Source organism: Citrus clementina, unplaced genomic scaffold, assembly GCF_000493195.1.
Source record: "Citrus clementina cultivar Clemenules unplaced genomic scaffold, Citrus_clementina_v1.0 scaffold_5, whole genome shotgun sequence".
Classification (NCBI taxonomy): Eukaryota; Viridiplantae; Streptophyta; class Magnoliopsida; order Sapindales; family Rutaceae; genus Citrus; species Citrus x clementina.
Window position 1 is genome coordinate 3,535,743 of NW_006262201.1, and position 20,089 is coordinate 3,555,831.

The 20,089-nt window shown below is 30.9% G+C and overlaps 1 protein-coding gene across 1 annotated transcript; it reads left to right on the plus strand.

The window, feature by feature from the left end:
- The first annotated feature begins 4,200 nt into the window (after positions 1–4,200).
- Positions 4,201–9,715, plus strand: LOC18042609 (protein ACCELERATED CELL DEATH 6). Its single transcript, XM_024184820.1, has 8 exons — positions 4,201–4,259; positions 5,784–5,866; positions 6,004–6,513; positions 7,527–7,676; positions 7,855–8,007; positions 8,092–8,145; positions 8,235–8,647; positions 9,062–9,715. The coding sequence occupies exons 1-8, from the start codon at positions 4,201–4,203 to the stop codon at positions 9,713–9,715; spliced, it is 2,076 nt and encodes a 691-aa protein (XP_024040588.1).
- The last annotated feature ends 10,374 nt before the right edge of the window (positions 9,716–20,089 follow it).

The following is a 20,089-nucleotide window of genomic DNA, read 5'->3' on the forward strand; positions in this document are numbered from 1 at the left end:
GCTTTACTCTCATCACTCAAGCCTTCATCAATTGTCTCCAAAGCATTACAAACCTTGTTGAACTCATCAATGTGCTCATCAAGTGATGATCCTTTAATCATTCTTAACGAGAACATTTTCTTTTTGATGTACAACCTATTTGCAAGAGATTTTGTCATATATAGATTCTCTAATTTTGTCCATAGACCTGCAAAGTTCTTTCTTTTGCCACCTCCCTTATTACAGAATCCCATAGGCTGAGAATGATTGTACTTCTTGCCTTCTTATCAATCTCAGCTGCTTGTTCAGGAGTTGTAGAAGAAGAGCCCTCTTGACCCTCTTTCTTGAAGTCTGGTTCGATGGCATTTCCCAAACCTTGAGTGATCAGCAAAGCCTCTATCTTGATCTTCCACATGTTGAAATCATTTTGCCCTGTAAATTTTTCCAGATTGATCTTGGTACCCATTTCTTGAATCTAAAGCCAGAGAGCAGTAGCTCTGATACCAATTTGTTGTGAATAGAGCCCTAACTATCAAGACTAAACCCACCCCAAGAACACTTAACTCACTGGTTTATACTCAAGAAACAACCAAGAAGAAATCAACCCCCTAAGAATCAAGAATAACAAATAGATCAAGAACAAAAACACACACGAATTAAAGTGGTTCAGCACCAAATGAATGATGCCTACATCCACTGGAAACAAACTCTGTGATTTCACTTTATTGCTTGTCCAAGAGTTTACAGAGAGCAAACACAAATGGAGATTACAAGCCTATTCAGAACTCTCTCTCGCATTCCCTCTTTCTTGCCCTCTCTGATATTCTCGTATGTGATCAAAACCCAGAACTCCAGCTCTTTATAAATTGATTCTGGGCCTTCCTTTCTCAACGGCTTTTCCCGCTAAGTTACAACAGAATCTGCCTCAGTCACATGCTTGCAACGTGTCTTGAATAAGCATGCTCAAAACGGCTTTTGGCTTAGTCGTTTTGATAGCAAGTGTTTTTCTTCAGCTTACGTGCCAGGCATGTGAGCTATTTAAACAAAGAACAACATTTTGGCTCATGTCGGTTTTGTTCCAGATGCTTATCAGATGACATGTCGTGCTAACATAGAATCAACATACAACATGTCGCCACTGGGTATTGAGTTCATATTTCACAGGTTCCTATAATCTTCATTTGATTTCCATCATCCCCTAAAATTGGATATTAGAATTTGCGAGAAAAAATTTTGGACTACCAACTTTTCCATATACATCATGAGCTAACTTGGTTAAAAAAGGAAAAGAACCTACCATACTTCTTAGAGATAATTTACTTCCATCCATCGTGCTGGCATATATGCTTGTTGATGGTTGTCAAAGCTAACAAAAATAAATTCCTACTCTAAATAAATTTTGTATAGTGATTGAGCAGGGTCGTGTCCACAGAGATCGGTAATTATTTAAATCCTTTTGAAACGTAAAACGTAAAATGGGGGAATTGTTGACAATAATAAAAATCAAATTGAAATAACAAGAATGCAAATTAAAGTTGTAATTCAAATTGGAGAAAGCTCTGGTTGAAGGAATTAACTCAGCTTGATTCAACTACTGATCATTGATTTAAATATAGATTATTATTACTTATGAATAGACCGGTTATAGCTATTGAGACCCTCTAATAGCCAATCTCTCCTTAACTAGTCGATAACCAAGGTACAACCGTTGGTTATTTCCCTAATCAATGGACAACCCTAGATACGATCATAGGATTTAATCAATTGACAGCCTGAAAAACCAGAGAGACCCAAATCCTAATCAACACATATGATGATTCATTTAAATTAGATTGTTTATTCTCACAACACAACTCTCTGCTATGTTATTTGTCACAAACATTAAATTCTTCATACGATGAATCCTTTAATTGACACTAGATTAAGTTGATAATTAAATAGTAGCCAATTACCTAATTAACAAACATAATCATGAAAATAATTCAGAGAGTAAACAAATACCCAAAAAGTAATAAAACAATTAAAGCACAAGAAAGATCTCACAGTAGTGATGAATCAAAGCTTCATTATCCTTCAACCAGAAAAATAGGTTTAGTTCTTCATAGAGAGAAGAGAAAAATTAAGATCTAGGGTTTATTTCTTTTCCTCCAATCAAAAATCCCCCCTTTTCACAATAGATTCCTCCCTTAAATACTCTCTCTCTCTTCTCCTCTAGAATTCTATTTAAAATAAAATACTAATATCTGAAATATTAAATTCGTAATTACAAAAATAACCAAAAATACAAAACATGTTAAACTAAAAACTGCAGGTTCGTAGTTGACAGCATGCGCCCACGCCTTATTAATAAAGTTCTTCTGACGCTCTAAATTTCTTCAAGAGAACAATCATCTTTAAACATCATCTTATACCTCAATTTTATCACAAATCAATAGAACTGCACCTACAAAAGTAAAACACAAGTAAATCATTATTATTAAGTGCAAAACATCGATATTAAGAGAAGTAAACAATGCAAAATTAGTGCATAAATTGCACTCTAACACTTGTCTTGAGTTAGTAAAAGTGAAAGTTTCTCAATATGAAAGAACGTAAAGGGAAGATACTATTCTCCAATTATTATCGACGTGGTCGATAGGTAAAGCCTTGAGATACGAAACCTATCTTGCGAATGCAGTACATATAAGAATGCAAAAGCCCCGATTTCATTTAATTTTGAAAAATCAATTTCTTTCCTTTAATTTTGTCACCGAAAATTATTCGCCACTACCACCACCATTCTAGCTGCTTCGTAGCCGCTGCCAGTCACCATTCCTCTTCTCCTTTACAGGTTCTTATTTTTTCTCTTAAAAAAATTCTAATTAACGGATTTATGTTTTTATTTATTTTAATTAACTTTGAGTTTACTAATAATTATTTTTACAAAGTATCGGGCTTGACAGTCTTTACTGATATATGTAGTATGTAGCTGAAAAAACGATAATGTTTCTATAATGTTACGGACGCTGTAAACCAAATGTATAAGTCCTTTAAAATGGTTTTATGAATTTAACTTAATTAATCAATTATATTTATTATGAACTTTATCTATGTAATTTATTTAAGTTTCTTCACTTTTTTTCTTTTTGTCTTTTTACTCGAGTGATCTTCAAGTTGCCCTTTTTTGGTCCCTTTTTCTGTCCTGCAGCAGTAGCGTTGTTTTACATTAGTAATGTTAGCAGTTCGTTAATTTCTTTTTTTTTTTAGTTTTTAAAGATTAGTTTTAGCACCCCCCCACCCCAAAAAAAAAAAAAACTTGATCACACTACAGAATACATTCCTCAACCAATGGTTGTTTACTCAATGATACAGAAGCAACCGAGGCCTTTGTAATTGCTCAAGGATTATTTTCTTTACATTTTTTTAATCTGTACTTACTACAAGGGTGAGTAATAACCAACGTGTGCAATTAATAAAAAATTTAATTTAGCACTTTTTATTAGGAAAGCGAGCATCATATTAATTTTAGCCTTCTAAAAAAATTTTAATAATAAATTAGTTGTTGTTTTCATATATAAATTGACTATTCAATTCATTATTTTGACTCACAGGGTGGGAACCCCCCGGGTGATATTTAAGTTATTTGTTTTATTAATAAAATATGCAGGTTAAGTTTGCTCTTCCTATCTTGTGAGTCAAAATTAGGAAACAAAGTTTTCGAGCTATTTGATATTGAGGTGTTATGATTTTTAATCACAGTTATTGTGAAAAAAAAATGATTGTTATATTGTGTAGAATAGATATGATTTACAAATAATGCCTTTTACAAAACTAGTAAGGGTATTATATGTTTTTCATCAAAAAATATTGAGATAAATTTAACTTAATTTGGCTTAAAAATCATAGATACGCCACAGTAGTCCCAAACGAGGCCTTACTTGAGACTCAAAATGCTCAGCTCCACTGAACCATCTTTTGTCTCTAAGGTATCTTATAGAAATTTAATTTAACTATTAAATATAACGTAAAGAACACTAAATTACCTCGAAAAAAAATTTCACTTTCAAAAAAGCTTATGATTCGATACAAAATAAAAATTTTCACTTTCAAAAAAGCTTATGATTCGATACAAAATTGAACATTTCTATCTTTGCTTCAATTTAAATATTGATATATCTATCTGTGCTTCAGGTATAGAAAAGAAAAACACTGAGAAATTAAGTTTAATTCCAAACTCCAAATATGGAAGAAACCGGCAGATCATCAAACCAAGAAGCAAATAATCAAAGCAATGACTCCAAGTAAGAAAATAAATACCATATATATGTGTATCTGATATCAGATATGCGGAATTGATTTATTAATATTTTTTATGTTACAAAATTCAATTGATGGATTGCGTTTTGATTCATTATTATACTGAAAATTAATTAAAGCTTAAAGTCTTGAAATGTATTTTGAATTTAATTGACTTTTTAGAAGGCCTGTAGTTAATTAATGATATTGAGCTCGCTCTAACCCCTCCTCAAACTCACAAAGTCACACATAAGTAAATAAAAATTGAGCTGATACTAAAGTTACCCCAAATTTTGAATTAATGATAAACTTACCCTAAAGATTTGCTTTTGATGGGATTGAGGTGGAGTTTGTTGGTAAAATTCATATAATTTTTCGTGGAACGATTACTATTATTTAGTCCTTATTAACAATTCAAAGTCTGCAACGTACCCGAGTTAGCAATGGTGTGTGTATTTTATTTAACGAGAAACTCCTCACTTTAAAAAAGTGGGTGAAGTTAAAGGACAAAAAAAAAATTTAATGCAAGTGTTTATGTTTTTTTTAAAAAAAATTATATTAGTGTTCGTATTATTTTTCCTTTTAGCACTATCTCTTTTGAAAACAAAACTTGCGCCATTTTTTTGACTAAGAAAAATTATCTTTACACCACCTTTCTTTTACCATATGTACATGTAACCACTATAAAATTTTGACACGTACTTTACACCATCTTTATTTCTAAACTTGTATTAATTAACCACTTTGACCTTCAAAATATCCATTTTACCCCTAAATGAATTAAAAGACTATTTTATTCTACAAAATATTAAAAAATATAAAAATTATACTTATAAGAATACCCTTAACTTTGATAAAATAAATAAATTTCAAAATCTAAGATGATAATTTTTAAATGAAATTATAATTATAAAAAATATCATCTTGTAATTATAACTTTTTGTAATTATAATTTCATTTAAATTTTGTAATTAAATTAATTATAGGGAAGTTTACAAAAATTAACATGAAAAAAAAAGCTCTCTATAATTATTGTAAACTTCCCTATAATTAATATTAAGTAACTTTCCTATTCAAATTGAATGGAACTATGATTACAAAAAATTAACATGATTACAAAAAATTAACATGATAATTTTTAAATGAAATTATATTTATAAAAAGTTAACATATTGAATTTAAGATTTATTTATTTTATAAAATTCAGGGGTATTCTTATAATTAATTTTATTATTTTTCAAAATTTTACACAATAAAATGGTCTTTTAATTTATTTAGGGATAAAATGGTCATTTTTAAGTGTCAAAGCGGTTAGTTGATATAAGATTAAAAACAAAGGTGGTACAAAGTACATATTAAAATTTTATGGTGGTTAAATATACATATGACGAAAGAAAGGTGACGCAAAGATAAATTCCCTTTTGACCAGCCCCCTCTAGAATTAACCCTTGACTCTACCATTGGTGATGGTCTAGATGATTAGATTGTAATAATAACTTCTCTGATATGTGATCCATTTTTGAGCTTATCTGCAGAAACAAAAACGAAGATGAAATCACTGTGACGGAGCCAAAAATAAGTAAACAAACTGAAGGTGCACAGAGTTCAATAGGTAAAAAAATAATTAACATAAAGAGATTAATTAATTTTTAATTTACTGATTCAATTTCAGTATTATTAATTAATTTTTCAAAATAATAATAACAATTATATAATTTATAGATTCTGTTCTCACGATGATTAATTCAGATGGTCAAGGGAAGGATGAGTATTATGCTCGTTATTGGCCGCTATACAGAATGATAGAGAAGAATGATTGGCGAGGTGTGGAAGATTTCGTCACTAATGATCCCGATGCCTTGACCGCCAAGACTGTTGCCCCAGGTTCACAGACAATATTTCACGCGATTGTGGAGTCGTTGGTTGATGTTGAGTCTGATGACGCCACATGCCTCCTCCATAAGCTGGCGTCAAAGGTTGATCCACAAACACTAGCACGACAAGATGTACATGGGCACACCGCTCTATATCAGTGTGCGGGAAAAGGGAATCTAAGGGCCTTAAAAGTCCTAGTGAAGTATAACCCTGATTTAACAACCATAAGGAGCAAGGGAAACAATCTTCCGGTTCATAAGGCAGCGTATGAGGGTCATAAGGATACTTTTCGGTATCTACTAGAGGTGACTCATGGAGTAGACATCTTCAGCGGCAACGATGGTGCCGAAATGCTTTCACGTCTCATCGGCGCTAATTTATACGGTCAGTATTATTAACTTAAACGTTTCAAGCTAACACATATAAACCAATTCTGAAGTTATACTGTCCATGTAAAGCTTGTCGAACGAACTTTTTTCTTTTAAAACCTCAAGGCTAGCTAACGCTAAACCATAACTCATAATTAACATGTGTTTTTGACCACTCTGATATAGAGGCCTTCTCTGATGAAAATGTCCGCATAAAATTCTGTATGGACGAGGAGTTTACAACGTTATAAAAGTTATTTACAACATTATAAAAGTAGACAGCCTGCACCTGAGAATTTTGTTCTGAAGCATATTTTTCAAATTCTATGCACATGAACATTAATCAAATAAATTCTTAGTGCCCATTTGTTAAGATAGTGCTTATTATGAAAATTAATGAGCTGATTAGTTTTGTTTGTTAGATATGCTGATGTGTAACTTGCTGAGTCAGCATGTTAGTTAAAAAGTTGTTAAGAACGTTTCTGTTGCTGAGCTTAGAATTAGCTTACACACACAACGTGTGTACAACATTCTAGATCGCGTATATAAATGGTTGTAATCAGAAAGTACACAATACAATTGAATAGCAATTCATTTCTCATTGCTCTCTAAAACTTTCTCAAACATTTTTTCTCTGTTTCATTCATTTTCTTGGAATCCAAACACTTCAATTTTGATTTTAACTCTATTAATCAAATAAATATCTCAAATAAATAATATGATTAATTTTTTGTTTAAAAGAAAATTCCTCATAAGACAACCAACTTACTGAAACTCCAATAGAAAATACTGGGAGGGCAAAATTCTTCGAAGATGAACCCATTAATTATCACGCAATGGTTAAGAACTCTTGACGGTATTGGGCAGAACGACCTATTCTTCCTGACTATCCAACACTGCATTAATTTAATCGGTTATCCCATTGTGTTAGCAATGTTTTCGAATGCACATTGAATTGTTTAAATATGATGCTCGCATTATATAGAGATCAAATACATCGCCACTACTCTGACTTTGTTCATGAATCAGACGTAGCTTTGGATTTATTGAAGCTTCATCCAACGATTGGCCGTGACAGCATCGACTCTCGGAGAATTGTTCTAAACAAATTGGCTCAAAAGCCGTACGCGTTTGCAAGTGGGAGTCGGCTTGGACGTTTGCAACGTTTAATTTACAATTGTTGGTGTCAACAATCCTTTACGAACACACACACATCTATATAGTGATCCTCCAATGAAGGAGTCCTCATTTTAATAAAATGAGGAAGCACTAATTGGAAGATGACCCCATGTAGATGTGTGTATATATAGAGTGTTTATTTGTGTGGCCTAACAAAACCAAGTAAATAAATTTGCAGGCACTCCTGTGGAAAAGGAACTTGTTCCTTCCATTCAGACCAACGGTAATCAAAATGTGGATGGAGACATGGAGAACCTTATCGTTACATCAAAAATCCACTCAAAAACATCCACACGTTTTGGATCTGCTAAGCAAATCACTACGACATTTGGTCTGCAAAACTGTTATATACTAAGTCTTCTTGAATTTATGACTCTGAATTGAAAGGTATTTCGTTTGTTTATACGTATGACAGGTGCAACGTGGCATAAATCTTATTGGATGCTCTGGAATGCCCTCATGCGCCTAGGTAAGTCTTGAGAGGCTGTGTTCAATTAAAATATAGTTGTTTGAAATCAATTTATTTATCTCCTTTTTATTGATCGAGTTCAATTGCAGCCCCCAGCATCAAAGCTTTACATGAACAAAAGTTAGCGCACATGCAGACAGTTGAAATTGTCAGAATTATCTGTAAAGAAGTGATTTGGACCCGTCACATTGGAAAATTGCGGTGGGCATTGTTCACAGCTGCAAGATTGGGGATACACGAGTTTGTCAATGAATTTATTATGGCCTATAACAGGACTGCTATTATGTTGAACAAGGATGGGCGTAACATATTTGATGTTGCAGTTTTACATCGTCGTGAAAAAGTTTTTAATCTAATACATCGTGTGAATTTCACAACAAATTTATTTTTAACAGAAGGCGATCCTGGCAGCAACATCCTGCATTTAGCGGCAGAATTGGTACCTTCAAGTGAAGTGGCTGGTGCAGCATTGCAGATGCAGCGGGAGTTGCAATGGTTCAAGGTGTGATTGCTCATCCGACTACTTAATACACCTTTTTATATTTAATAGTCACAATTTGATGTTTGTTGCACAATAGGATAATTAAGTATTGATATTAAGACCAAGAAAATTGACAGAAACATAGACAAAAATAACATATCAAGAAACAGTGCTGATTTACACAATTGAAAAACAAGGTAAACCAGCGCCGTTTTTAACTTGTTTTTGTAAGCGTTCTATCACTTTGGCATTTGCAGGACATATGTAAGCGTGAAAACGCATAAACAATTCTTCAAAATGAACATTTGGACTAATTTCTTAGTCCAAATACCTTTAGTTATCATCGTCCCATTAAGTACATTGGACCTTTCTGCACCTAGAAATCTACCTTAAAAGAAACTTTTAGTCCTCGTGTTTATGACTTCTTCTCTGCAGGCGGTAGAAAAACTTATCCATCCAGACATAATAGGAGATGAAATTAGTTCCAACCAAACTCCTAGAAAGGTCTTTACTGAAAAACACAAGGATTTAGTCAAAGAAGGAGAAAAATGGATGAAGGAAACAGCTTCATCTTGCTCAGTTGTAGCTGCACTCATTATCACTGTAGTGTTTGCCGCAGCTTTCACGGTACCTGGTGGCAGTGACGGCAGAGGAATACCAAATCTTTTACATGAAAAATCTTTCATGATTTTTGCCATTTCAGATATGCTTGCGCTTTTTTCTTCCATTACTTCAGTTCTAATGTTCTTGGGCATCCTCACTTCACGCTACGCAGAAGACGATTTTCTTGTATCGTTACCAAGGAAGTTAATTATTGGCCTCGTCGCCTTGTTCTTTTCTATTGCAAGCATGATGGTAGCCTTTGGTGCAACTGTTCACATATCTCTTTCTCATAAATGGAATCTGGTTATCATTCCAATTGCCCTTGTTGGATGTGTCCCTGTCACCTTATTTGCATTGTTGCAGTTTCCTCTTTTGCTTGATATGTACTCATCTACTTATGGCCGCAGCATCATCATAGATAGCAGTTGGAGAGAATTAGCTAGTTGCGGCTTGGTTGCTAAAGGTAGCTACAAAACACGGTTATAAAAGCTGATTCAATGGGGTTATTATCCCACTGTGTAACTGATTCATTTCTTGTTGACTTTCCTGTTACTTTTTCTATAATGATTGTTGAGTGTTTAGTGCTGTGTACCTGAATTTGGTTTATAAAAGACCATTCTGAGGATGGTTCGATTGAGGAACTGAATCTTAGAAAATTTATTCTATTTGTTTTGATCTCATTTAGATAATAATTGATCTTTGACCATATTTGTTTGATTGAGAAGGATCTATTCATCTGATTCCAATCAGACCTTTCCCTTTAGGATCAATATTTATTCCTATGATCTTCATTTGATTTCCATCAACAGGCAATTAAAAGTTGCGATGAAAAATTTTGGACTACCAACCTGTCTGGGATGCTCGAAATCTTTGGTCGTAAGGTGACTAATGGTGCCTATTTCCTCGATAGAAACCAGCCTCACAATGGCTTTTTGTTAAAAAAAGCCAAGAATAAAATTCTAAAGCACCCAAGAAGGTTACGGAGAAATAAGGATCGTGAAAAATGAGGCTTAGATCAAAATAGAATCGAAAAACCTCACTTAAGGCTCTGCTGGACTACTGACTAATTTTAATTACATGTTCAAATAAAATGTTCTAAACACTTAGTAAGGATTATAGAACAATCTTCATGAAAAATGTTGAATTTAAACTCAGCAAATAACCAAGTTTAATCCCCCAAGATCCACTCCTAATCGTTTAAATCTCAGAATTACACCTGTAAAGATCAAGCTTAATGCAATTGACTCTTAACGATTCAAGAATGATAATCAAAACAACAAGAACAGAAACAAAATTACACAATTTGACAGTAGAAATTTATAGTGGTATGGCTTCAAGCAAACCTACATCCATTGCGAAAAGAGAAGCAAGATTTCATTAATTTCAGTTTTTCAAGGTTCAGTGTTGCAGAGAGTGTGTGACAGGATCACCATACTTTAATAACCACTCATGAGGCCTTATATACAGAGAGATATTCATCTAGAAATGTCCGCTAACAGCCAGCTCGCATATTTCTGGGTTTGTTATCAAAACCCACAAGCTTCCCGTGCATATAACGGCCTTAACAGCTATTCGCACCAGTTGATTGGACACGTGTCAATGCTTCATCCACTCTTTTATGTAAAACAGCAAATGTAGCTGTAAAATTGGTCTATTGCAGCACACAAGAACAATTAGCCGATTTAATGACTAAGCCACTCAAGCTGGATGTCTTCTTAAAGCTGCGTGCATCATTAGGAGTTTGCTGTGAAACTGATGTAAACTGATGCATTAGCATTCAGTTTAAGGGAGGAAATGTTGAGTTGATTTTGTTACTACTTAGTCAAAATAAAATTTCTATTGTTAAGGGTGACGTTATTTGTTGATTTTAGTCTTCCATGTCTTTAGGAGTCGTTAAACATGGTTCATGTTTTGTTGCTTGGTTCGTTATGTAAGGCTATTTAATAGCCAAAGTTATTCTCATTTAACAACAGTAAAAATTCTTCTCATCATTTAGAATTCTTCTATACTCTGTAGCTTTTAACAATAAGCCCTTCCTCTCTAGTACGGTGGCAGGCTCCGCTAGAATATTCTATCGTAGTTTTTTTTTTTTTTTCCCCAAGGACACTATAGGTTTTGTTGAGTGTATCTTTTATTTTTTTCTTTTAGATTCATCTGTTTCAAGATTTTGCTCTAGTATTCAACCTCTTTTGAAGGATAATGCTCACTTTCTCCCCATAATTAATTATACTTTTTCTTTGATTTTATTTAATAATATCCTCATCCTAGAGTCATCATTAAAAAAAATAATAGAATAATACAATTGATTTACTTGAAAATTGTCAAATATTATTAATCACTCAATGAATAACAACAACATGTCACACATTCGGGATATAATTTAAGATAAAAATTTTGGATATTTTTAATCATCAATCATCTAGAAATAGAAAGTACATAACATTGTTGGTAAAATTAAAATTAGTTATGTGATACTATCCAATTAGATGATAAAATTGAGTTGTGGCTTGCACTTATTCATAAAACTAGGAAATAGAACCGCACTTCGTGCGGCTTTAAAAAAATAATTTAATATTATTTTTTTATTATTTTACACTTGATAAAACTGATAAAAAATAGGAATTGATTTTTTTTAAAGATGACGCAGCCTTATTAAACTAATATTATTTATGAAAGTTAATTATTTTTTTGTTATCAGTCGATGGTGTGAAAACACTTCCTGATGTCGAATTCTAAAAACCAGCGAGAGATTCCCCACTCTATTTATGAAAGTTAATTATTTTTTTGTTAACTTTAAAAAAATATATATTAATGTGTATAGTTAAGTGTACACAATCTTTTCATCAATAAAAATTATATTCACACTAATCAACTCTCCATTCTTCTTAGTATTAATAGACTGCCACATTTTACAAAGTCTAACCCTTATCATACAACTATCTCTATCATTGTTTAACTCATGAAGAAAAGAATACTCCATGAAGCACACAATACAAAAAATTTAAATAAGTCAAAAAATAAAAACACAATAACATTTCTAAAGAGGATGTTGTTTAAATAATAAAAAAAAATCCAAACATAACAAATCTTAAATACTTAATATTTATATAGTTTGAAAAAGCCAGAAGACACTAAATAAAAGGTTGCATAATTAAATATGAAATTATGACATTAAAATTAGGTCCTAGTGGTATTGGTGAGGGAAGATAAAAGAACCTTCCTTCCTATATTAATTAGTTGATGTATTTTAAACCACTAAAGTTTAGTTGTTGCTTAATAAAATAAATGAATGTTTTAAAACTATAATTAATTTATTATTAATGGTTACATATTGTTGAATTTAAATAGAAAGAAGAAGAGACATGTAATCTTTTATAATCTACTAATTATTTTCTATTTTTAATATTTTGTAATGTAATTATTTTTTAATCTCAACCAATATATTAGATTATAGAGAATATAAAAAGATGAGAAATAATAATGCCACAAATCTTAACTACTTAATATTTATAGAGTTTGAAAAAGCCAAAAGGCACTAAACAAAAGGTTGCATAATTAAATATGAGATTATAGTATTAAAATTAGACTCTAATGACATTATTGAGGGAAGATGAAGGAACATTCTTTCCTATATTAATTAATTGATATATTAAGCCACTAAAGTTTAATTGTTGGCATAATAAAATAAATTAATGTTTGAAGACTTATAATTAATTATTATTAATGGTTACATATTATTGAATTTAAATAGAAAGAGAAAGAGGCATATAATCTTTTATAATCTAATAATTATTTTTTTATTTTTAATATTTTGTAATGTAATTATTATTTTTAATATCAACCAATTTATTAGGTAATAGAGAATACAAGAAGATGAGAAATAGTGATGTCACATCACCTTCTCTAGGCCTAACTTTATATATATATATAGATAGATAGATATAGATTTTTAATATTTTGTAATGTAATTATTTTTTAATCTCAACCAATATATTGGATAGTAGAGAATATAAAAAGATGAGAAATAATGATGACATAAATCTTAAATATTTAATGTTTATAGAGTTTGAAGAACTCAAAATGCACTAAACAAAAGATTGAATAATTAAATATGGGATTATGACATTAAAATTAAGCTCTAATAGAATTGTTGAGGGAAGATGAATGAACCTTCCTTCATATATTAATATTAATTAATTGATGTATTTTAAGCCACTAAAATTTAATTGTTGGCATAATAAAATAAATGAATGTTTCAAGACTTATAATTAATTATTATTAATGGTTACATATTGTTGAATTTAAATAGAAAGAGGAAAAGACATGTAATCATTTATAATCTAATAATTATTTTCTATTTTAATATTTTGTAATGTAATTATTTTTTAATTTCAATCAATTTATTAGATAATAGAGAATATGAGATGATGAGAAATGGTGATGCCACATCACCTCTTCAAGCCCCAACTTTATATATATACTAGGAAATAGAACCGCACTTCGTGCGGCTTTAAAAAGAAATTAGTATTATTTTTTTATAAATAAATGTTTCAAAAGACTTATAATTAATATTATTAATGGTTACATATTGTTGAATTTAAATAGAAAGAGAAAAAAATTACAAAGAATATTCACCAATATTTTAGATATTTTAAATAATAGAAAATATAAAAAGATGAGGAATGATATATATTAATAAAGTTACTATTTATTAAATAGTTAAATACAATCAAATTAATTATGAGAAAATGAAAAGCCAAATCTAAAAAAAAAATCTCTATTTATTAGATAATAGAGAATATACAAAGAAGCAAAATGGTGATGCCACATCACCTCCTCAAGTCCTACCTTTATATATATATATAGATATAGATAGATAGATAAATAGATAAATAGATATAGATTGGGTCGTTCAATTGGATGATAACTTTCCTAGAAAGAATTAAATTTAGGGTGGGTCTATTGGGACCAATTATTTTACCCATTAAACCCAGTGCTTAATTTGGACATGTGAGTTTTACACTATAAACCTCATAAAATCTCAATAATAACCTCACTTAAAAGTTCATTTTTTTATAATTTTATTTTTTTCTTTTTTAATTCCCATCATGTCTCATCTTCCACCATTAAAGTTCATTTCTTTTTTACACACGGCATATTAGAAGTCAACCGGCGATTACCTGGACGTTTATTCTTCTTTGTATTGTCTTTCATGACTGAAATTTGAGGTTTATGTAAAAGTAGCTTTTTTTTTGGATTATTTGTTTAATTCTCTTGTCCTTGCGTGTAACTCTATTAAAGGATAAATTAGTAATTAAAAAAAAATTTGAAACGATTTGAAGTGTAAATTCATGGGTTTCAATAACATCACCCTTAAAGTTATTTGTACAAGTGAAATAAGAGTCGGTAGAAATAATTCAATATTTTAAGTTGCTTATATTTAAAAAAGAGATTTCAGGGGTCTTAGGATTTTTTTTCTGATTATATACAATTGGATACAGTTACACGATAAATCACTTTCTACATAAAATCTTTTTTCAATTGATCAAGTCACACACACGCACACACACACTCACAAAGATGATTTAGTAGTTGAGATGAGTTTGAACATTTTCAATCCCTTATTTTACATTGCTTGGCTTTCTCAAATCAATGTTTTCATGTATCCACGAGGCACCAACTCTCTTTCTATAAATAAAAAATTAAAAAATTTGTCCTCAATCTTCCAAAACTCATGGGTCAAAACTTGTTTAGAAATCAAATGTTGTATTCGTTTTGCCTTTTTGGCTCTAAGTTTTATATTTTCTTCATAGAAGAAATTAAGTTCAATTGGTGACTTCCTAAACATGAAAAAAGCCTATTAAAGAGCACACGGAAAAATCAAATTATTAAAAATAACCAACTTAGTTCCAATTTACGAAAATAACAATAAAACCACTCACATTTTGCCTTGTATTATTGAACACTTGTTATTAGAAAGAAAAAGAGGGCATCAATATTTTAGCCTTCTAAAATTTGTAATAATAAATTAATTGGCTTTCAAATATAAATCATAATTGACTATTCAATAATACAGGTGAGAATTCCCTTCATGATATTCTAAACTCCAGTCACATCGTGCTGGCAAAACTGATTAATCAGTAAAAGCCAAATACTATTTTCTTTAATAAATATTGAGGTTATGTTTTAATAATAAATAAATAAAATAGGAAATAGAAGTTACATGCTCTATCACAGATTATTAATCCACTATATATTTGAATTTCCATTTCATTTTTCTCCACTCTTTCTTTCTAACTCTCTTTAAGCCTCTAGTGCAATATTCAAAGTGTTTCAAGGCACGTACTTATAGTCCTCATCAGTCATGATCATTTTCTTATCATTTCGAAATATTGTTTACATAATTATCGTCTTCATAACAGCTTAATTAATTTATATCTTTTTATCATACCTATGGAGTTACTAAAATTATGTATTTTTCGCTAAAGAAATAAATACGAAAATATTTTTTAAGGAAACTTATGCGTGTTAATTATAAAATTGTACATATTACTGTGTTTTTAATTAGAGTAGACTATTTTTTAGAGTAAATAATTTTCTATTATTTTGTATTTATGTTAATTTGAAATAAGAGACTAAAGTAAATGGTTTTATTTTTAATTGTTGAAAACTTATGATAGTAAATATTTGTGCTTTTGAGACCAAGTCTTATCTCCAACTGGTTAGTGGGAGAGCCTTATCAAGACTTCGGTACCAAATTCTTTTTCGTCTCCTAGGTCTATGGACCATTTTTTACCATTAAAGTTGTCTTATAGAAGTTCAATTTAATTATCTTAATTATAAAGAAAACTAAATACCCTCAAAACTATTTTAACGTCCATAAAATCTTATGATTCTATACAAAACTCAACTTTTCTGACCTTATAATTTTGCTTCAATTCAATGATTGATAAATCTATTCTTTCGATTGTGGTACAGAAGAGCAAACACGAAGAAATTTAGTTTAATTCTGAACTCCAACGTGCAAAACAACAGATAAATGATCAACAACTCTGAGTAGGTATCTTTTTCGAAGTTCGAAAGTCGATTAACTAGAAATCAAATGTTGTATTTGTCATATAATTTTTGGCTCTAATTAATTTGTATTCCTAGTATATTGAGATGAAGCGAGTTGACTATCAAAACTATGAAGCAGGTTCCAAACGATTAAGCACTCGATCTTCTTCATTGTCTGCAAAAGTATTGAATACGATTCCGCCAACTTTCTCACTATCTTTCAGTTAAGTTCACATTTAAATATTTCTAATCTTTTGATTCTTTGCAACAGTACGGAAGTGCAGTGAGGAAGAGATTAATACTACGTTTATTTATCAGTAATCGGAATGAGCTGGAATCAGAATAAGCTAGAATGAGAATGAGCTGGAATGGAAATGAGAATTAGAATAAGTTGTTTTCTTGACTTACGGGAATTGGAATCGGAATGGACTGGAATCTCATTGATATATTTATTTTATCTTGGAATCGGAATCGAAATGAGTTAGATTGTAACAAATTAATAAAAAGTATTTAATGAATTATTGTCATAATTATTCTTTCATATTTGAATTATAGTGATTATTTATTAAAAAATTATTATTATTATTAATTATTGTCATTAATACATTAATTAATTGTAAATTTTTTAATTAATTAATTATAATAATATGGTAATTAATTATAATAGTTATATTAATCATTATTATAAAAATATATTAATTATTGTGATTATTTATTCAAAAACTATAATTATTAATATATTATTTTTAATAATATATTAATTAATAGTAACAATTATATTAATAATTATTATAATAGTATGTTAACTAATTAATTATCCATGAATCCAAACCCTAAGCATTTTCCTCAATTCTTTCTTGCTTTACCCATGAGCTTGCAAATGGAAAATGCTTTTCTTTTTCCTTTTTTTCAATTAACCTAATAACATTAAAAAAAAAATTGGCTAATGGCCTTGGGTTTTAAAATTAATAGCTTGGGCTGTGAATTTGTTTAAGCCCAACACCAATTAACTAATATATTCATGAGTTATTATACAAATAACTTGTATAAATATGATTATAAGTCAAGGTGCTACGCTTAGTTTATCATCTTATTAACTTTTGTTTAACAAAAAGGTTGCCAGATTAATAAATGGTGCAACAATTGATTCAACTAAATCTTGGTCAATGAGTAATTAAAAAAATTGCAACAAATAAAAGTAAGAATTCAAGATTACATTATTCCAATTATGAATGACAAAATGGATCTCCATTAACATGTGACAGTAGAAGATTAAATAATTCACATTTTGCATATTTAATTTTTAATTTTGTTTATGATTTTTAAAAAATTTTAATTAATTTAAAATAAAATTATACCCATTTCCTACATATAACCAGCAACTTGAATATTAATTACCTATTAATTATCAAATAACGAGTTCCTTACCTACTAAATTGAATCAATTGTGAAGATTAAAAGATTTAAATCTAAAGGTTCATGACATCCTCATTACACCATGGGTTTTTTGCTCCTAAAAATTCTCCCTTGAAAGTAACTTGTAGTCCCAGGATTTATGATTTTTAATTTTCTGTAGGCGGTAGAAAGTCTTGTCCATCCATCTTTTCGAGAAGCTATAAATCTTCAAATGCAAACTCCCAGAAGGTCTTTATCGAAGAACACAAGGATGGTCAAAGAAGTGAAAGAATGAATGAGCGAAACGGCTTCATCTTGCTCAGTTTAGCTGCACTCGTAATCACTGTAGTGTTGGCCGCAGCTTTCACTGTACCTGGTGGCAGCGATAGCGGAGGAATTCCAAATTTGTTAATTAAACTAGCTTTCACGATTTTTGCCATTTCAGATACGCTTACACTCTTCTCTTCCATTACTTCAGTTCTGATGTTCTCGGGCATCCTCACTTCACGCTATGCAGAAGAAGATTTTCTTGTATTGTTACCAAGGAAGTTAATTATTGGCCTCACCACCTTGTTCTTTTCTATTGCAAGCATGATGGTAGCCTTTGGTGCAACCGTTTTTATATCTCTTTACCACAAATGGAATTTGGTGTTTATTCCAATTGCCCTTGTTGGATTTGTGCCTGTCACCTTGTTTGCACTGTTGCAGTTTACTCTTTGATCTCATTTTAGGTTCTTATTGATCTTTGCTTCTTAATATAATATTTGGATTGATCTTTAGTAACTGTTGTGTATTCGGTGAAGCAAATACAAAAAAGGTTAAGACGACAGAATTGATGCGCGTTTTTGGTGGCTTATGATTAAAGCAAAACGACATGTGAAGTTCGCGTTTTAACAAGTGTTATGTTTACTTGCAGAAAAGACACACAGCCTTGCCGTTTTTGGTTTAATGAAGCATAAGCATTGCACGTGATCAGAGAAGGTTGTTATGAAACCGTTAATGCACATGACTCTCAGCTGCGTATCTGGAAAATCCTCTGGGTTTGTTATGAGACTGTTTTGCACAGCTGGTTTGTGAGTGTGATTCAGAGAGATCTAGAGCATTCTAGTGAGAGAGTAAACTTGAAAGAAGGAAGCTTTCTTGTTCCTTGTAGCGTGCTCTGTAATCTCTGTGTAAAAGAAACTTGAAAAGAATCAATGAAGCTGATGAACTTGTTCCCCCGTGGACGTGGGTCAATGAAGATTGACTGAACCACGTTAATAGCTGTGCTCTGTGATTCTTGGCTGAGTTTTTAGTTTCTTTCCTCGTTTATGATCTGAGTTAATCATCTTCATCTTTCTCATTCGTTTATTCTTTGTTAAGCAATTAAGATTGTCTGTAAAGCATCTTGTTGAATGTGATTAGGGGTCTTGGGGAGTGTTTCTTTAAAGCTTGATGTGAATAGCTTTGAAGCACTTCAGTTATATTCTTGGTTGAATAAGGTCCACAAGATCAACATTTTTCATTCCACCAAAAGACATATATGATTCTCTTAGTGGATGAAAAACTTAGAGAATCAAAATAATTTTGATTCTTGTTATTCAATAGTGCTCAAAGGTCCAATCTGTCAACATTTTGAATGACTTAAAAAAGTAAAATAGTCGGATGCAATATTCTGGAGACCGATCATGCATCTATATTTTTCATTCCATAATAGTCCCAATTCTTTACATAATATCATTTTATAACGACTTCGATGTTTTGCTTTATATGGATGTCATGTTTGATTGAGAAAGATCTATTCCTCGTATTCTAATCATGACCTTTACCTTTAGAATCAATATCGGTTCCTATAATCTTCATTTGATTTCTATCATCCCCTAAAATTGGATATTAGAATTTGCGAGAGAAATTTTTGGACTACCAACTTTTCCATATACATCATGAGCTAAGTTGGTAAAAAAGGAAAAGAACCTACCATACTTCTTAGAGATAATTTACTTCCATCCATCGTGCTGGCATATATGCTTGTCTTGAGTTGGTAAAAGTGAAAGTTTCTCAATATGAAAGAACGTAAAGGGAAGATACTATTCTCCAATTATTATCGACGTGGTCGATAAGTAAAGCCTTGAGATACGAAACCTCTCTTGCAAATGCAGTACATATAAGAATGCAAAAGCCCCGATTTCATTTAATTTTGAACAATCAATTTATTTCCTTTAATTTTGTCTCCGAAAATTATTCACCACCACCATTCTAGCTGCTTCGTAGCTGCTGCCAGTCACCATTTCTCTTCTCCTTCACAGGGTCTTATTTTTTCTCCTAAAAAAATTCTAATTAACGGATTTATTTATTTATTTATTTTAATTAACTTGGTGTTTACTAATAATTATTCGTCAGTGTACAAAGTATCGGGCTTGACAGTCTTTA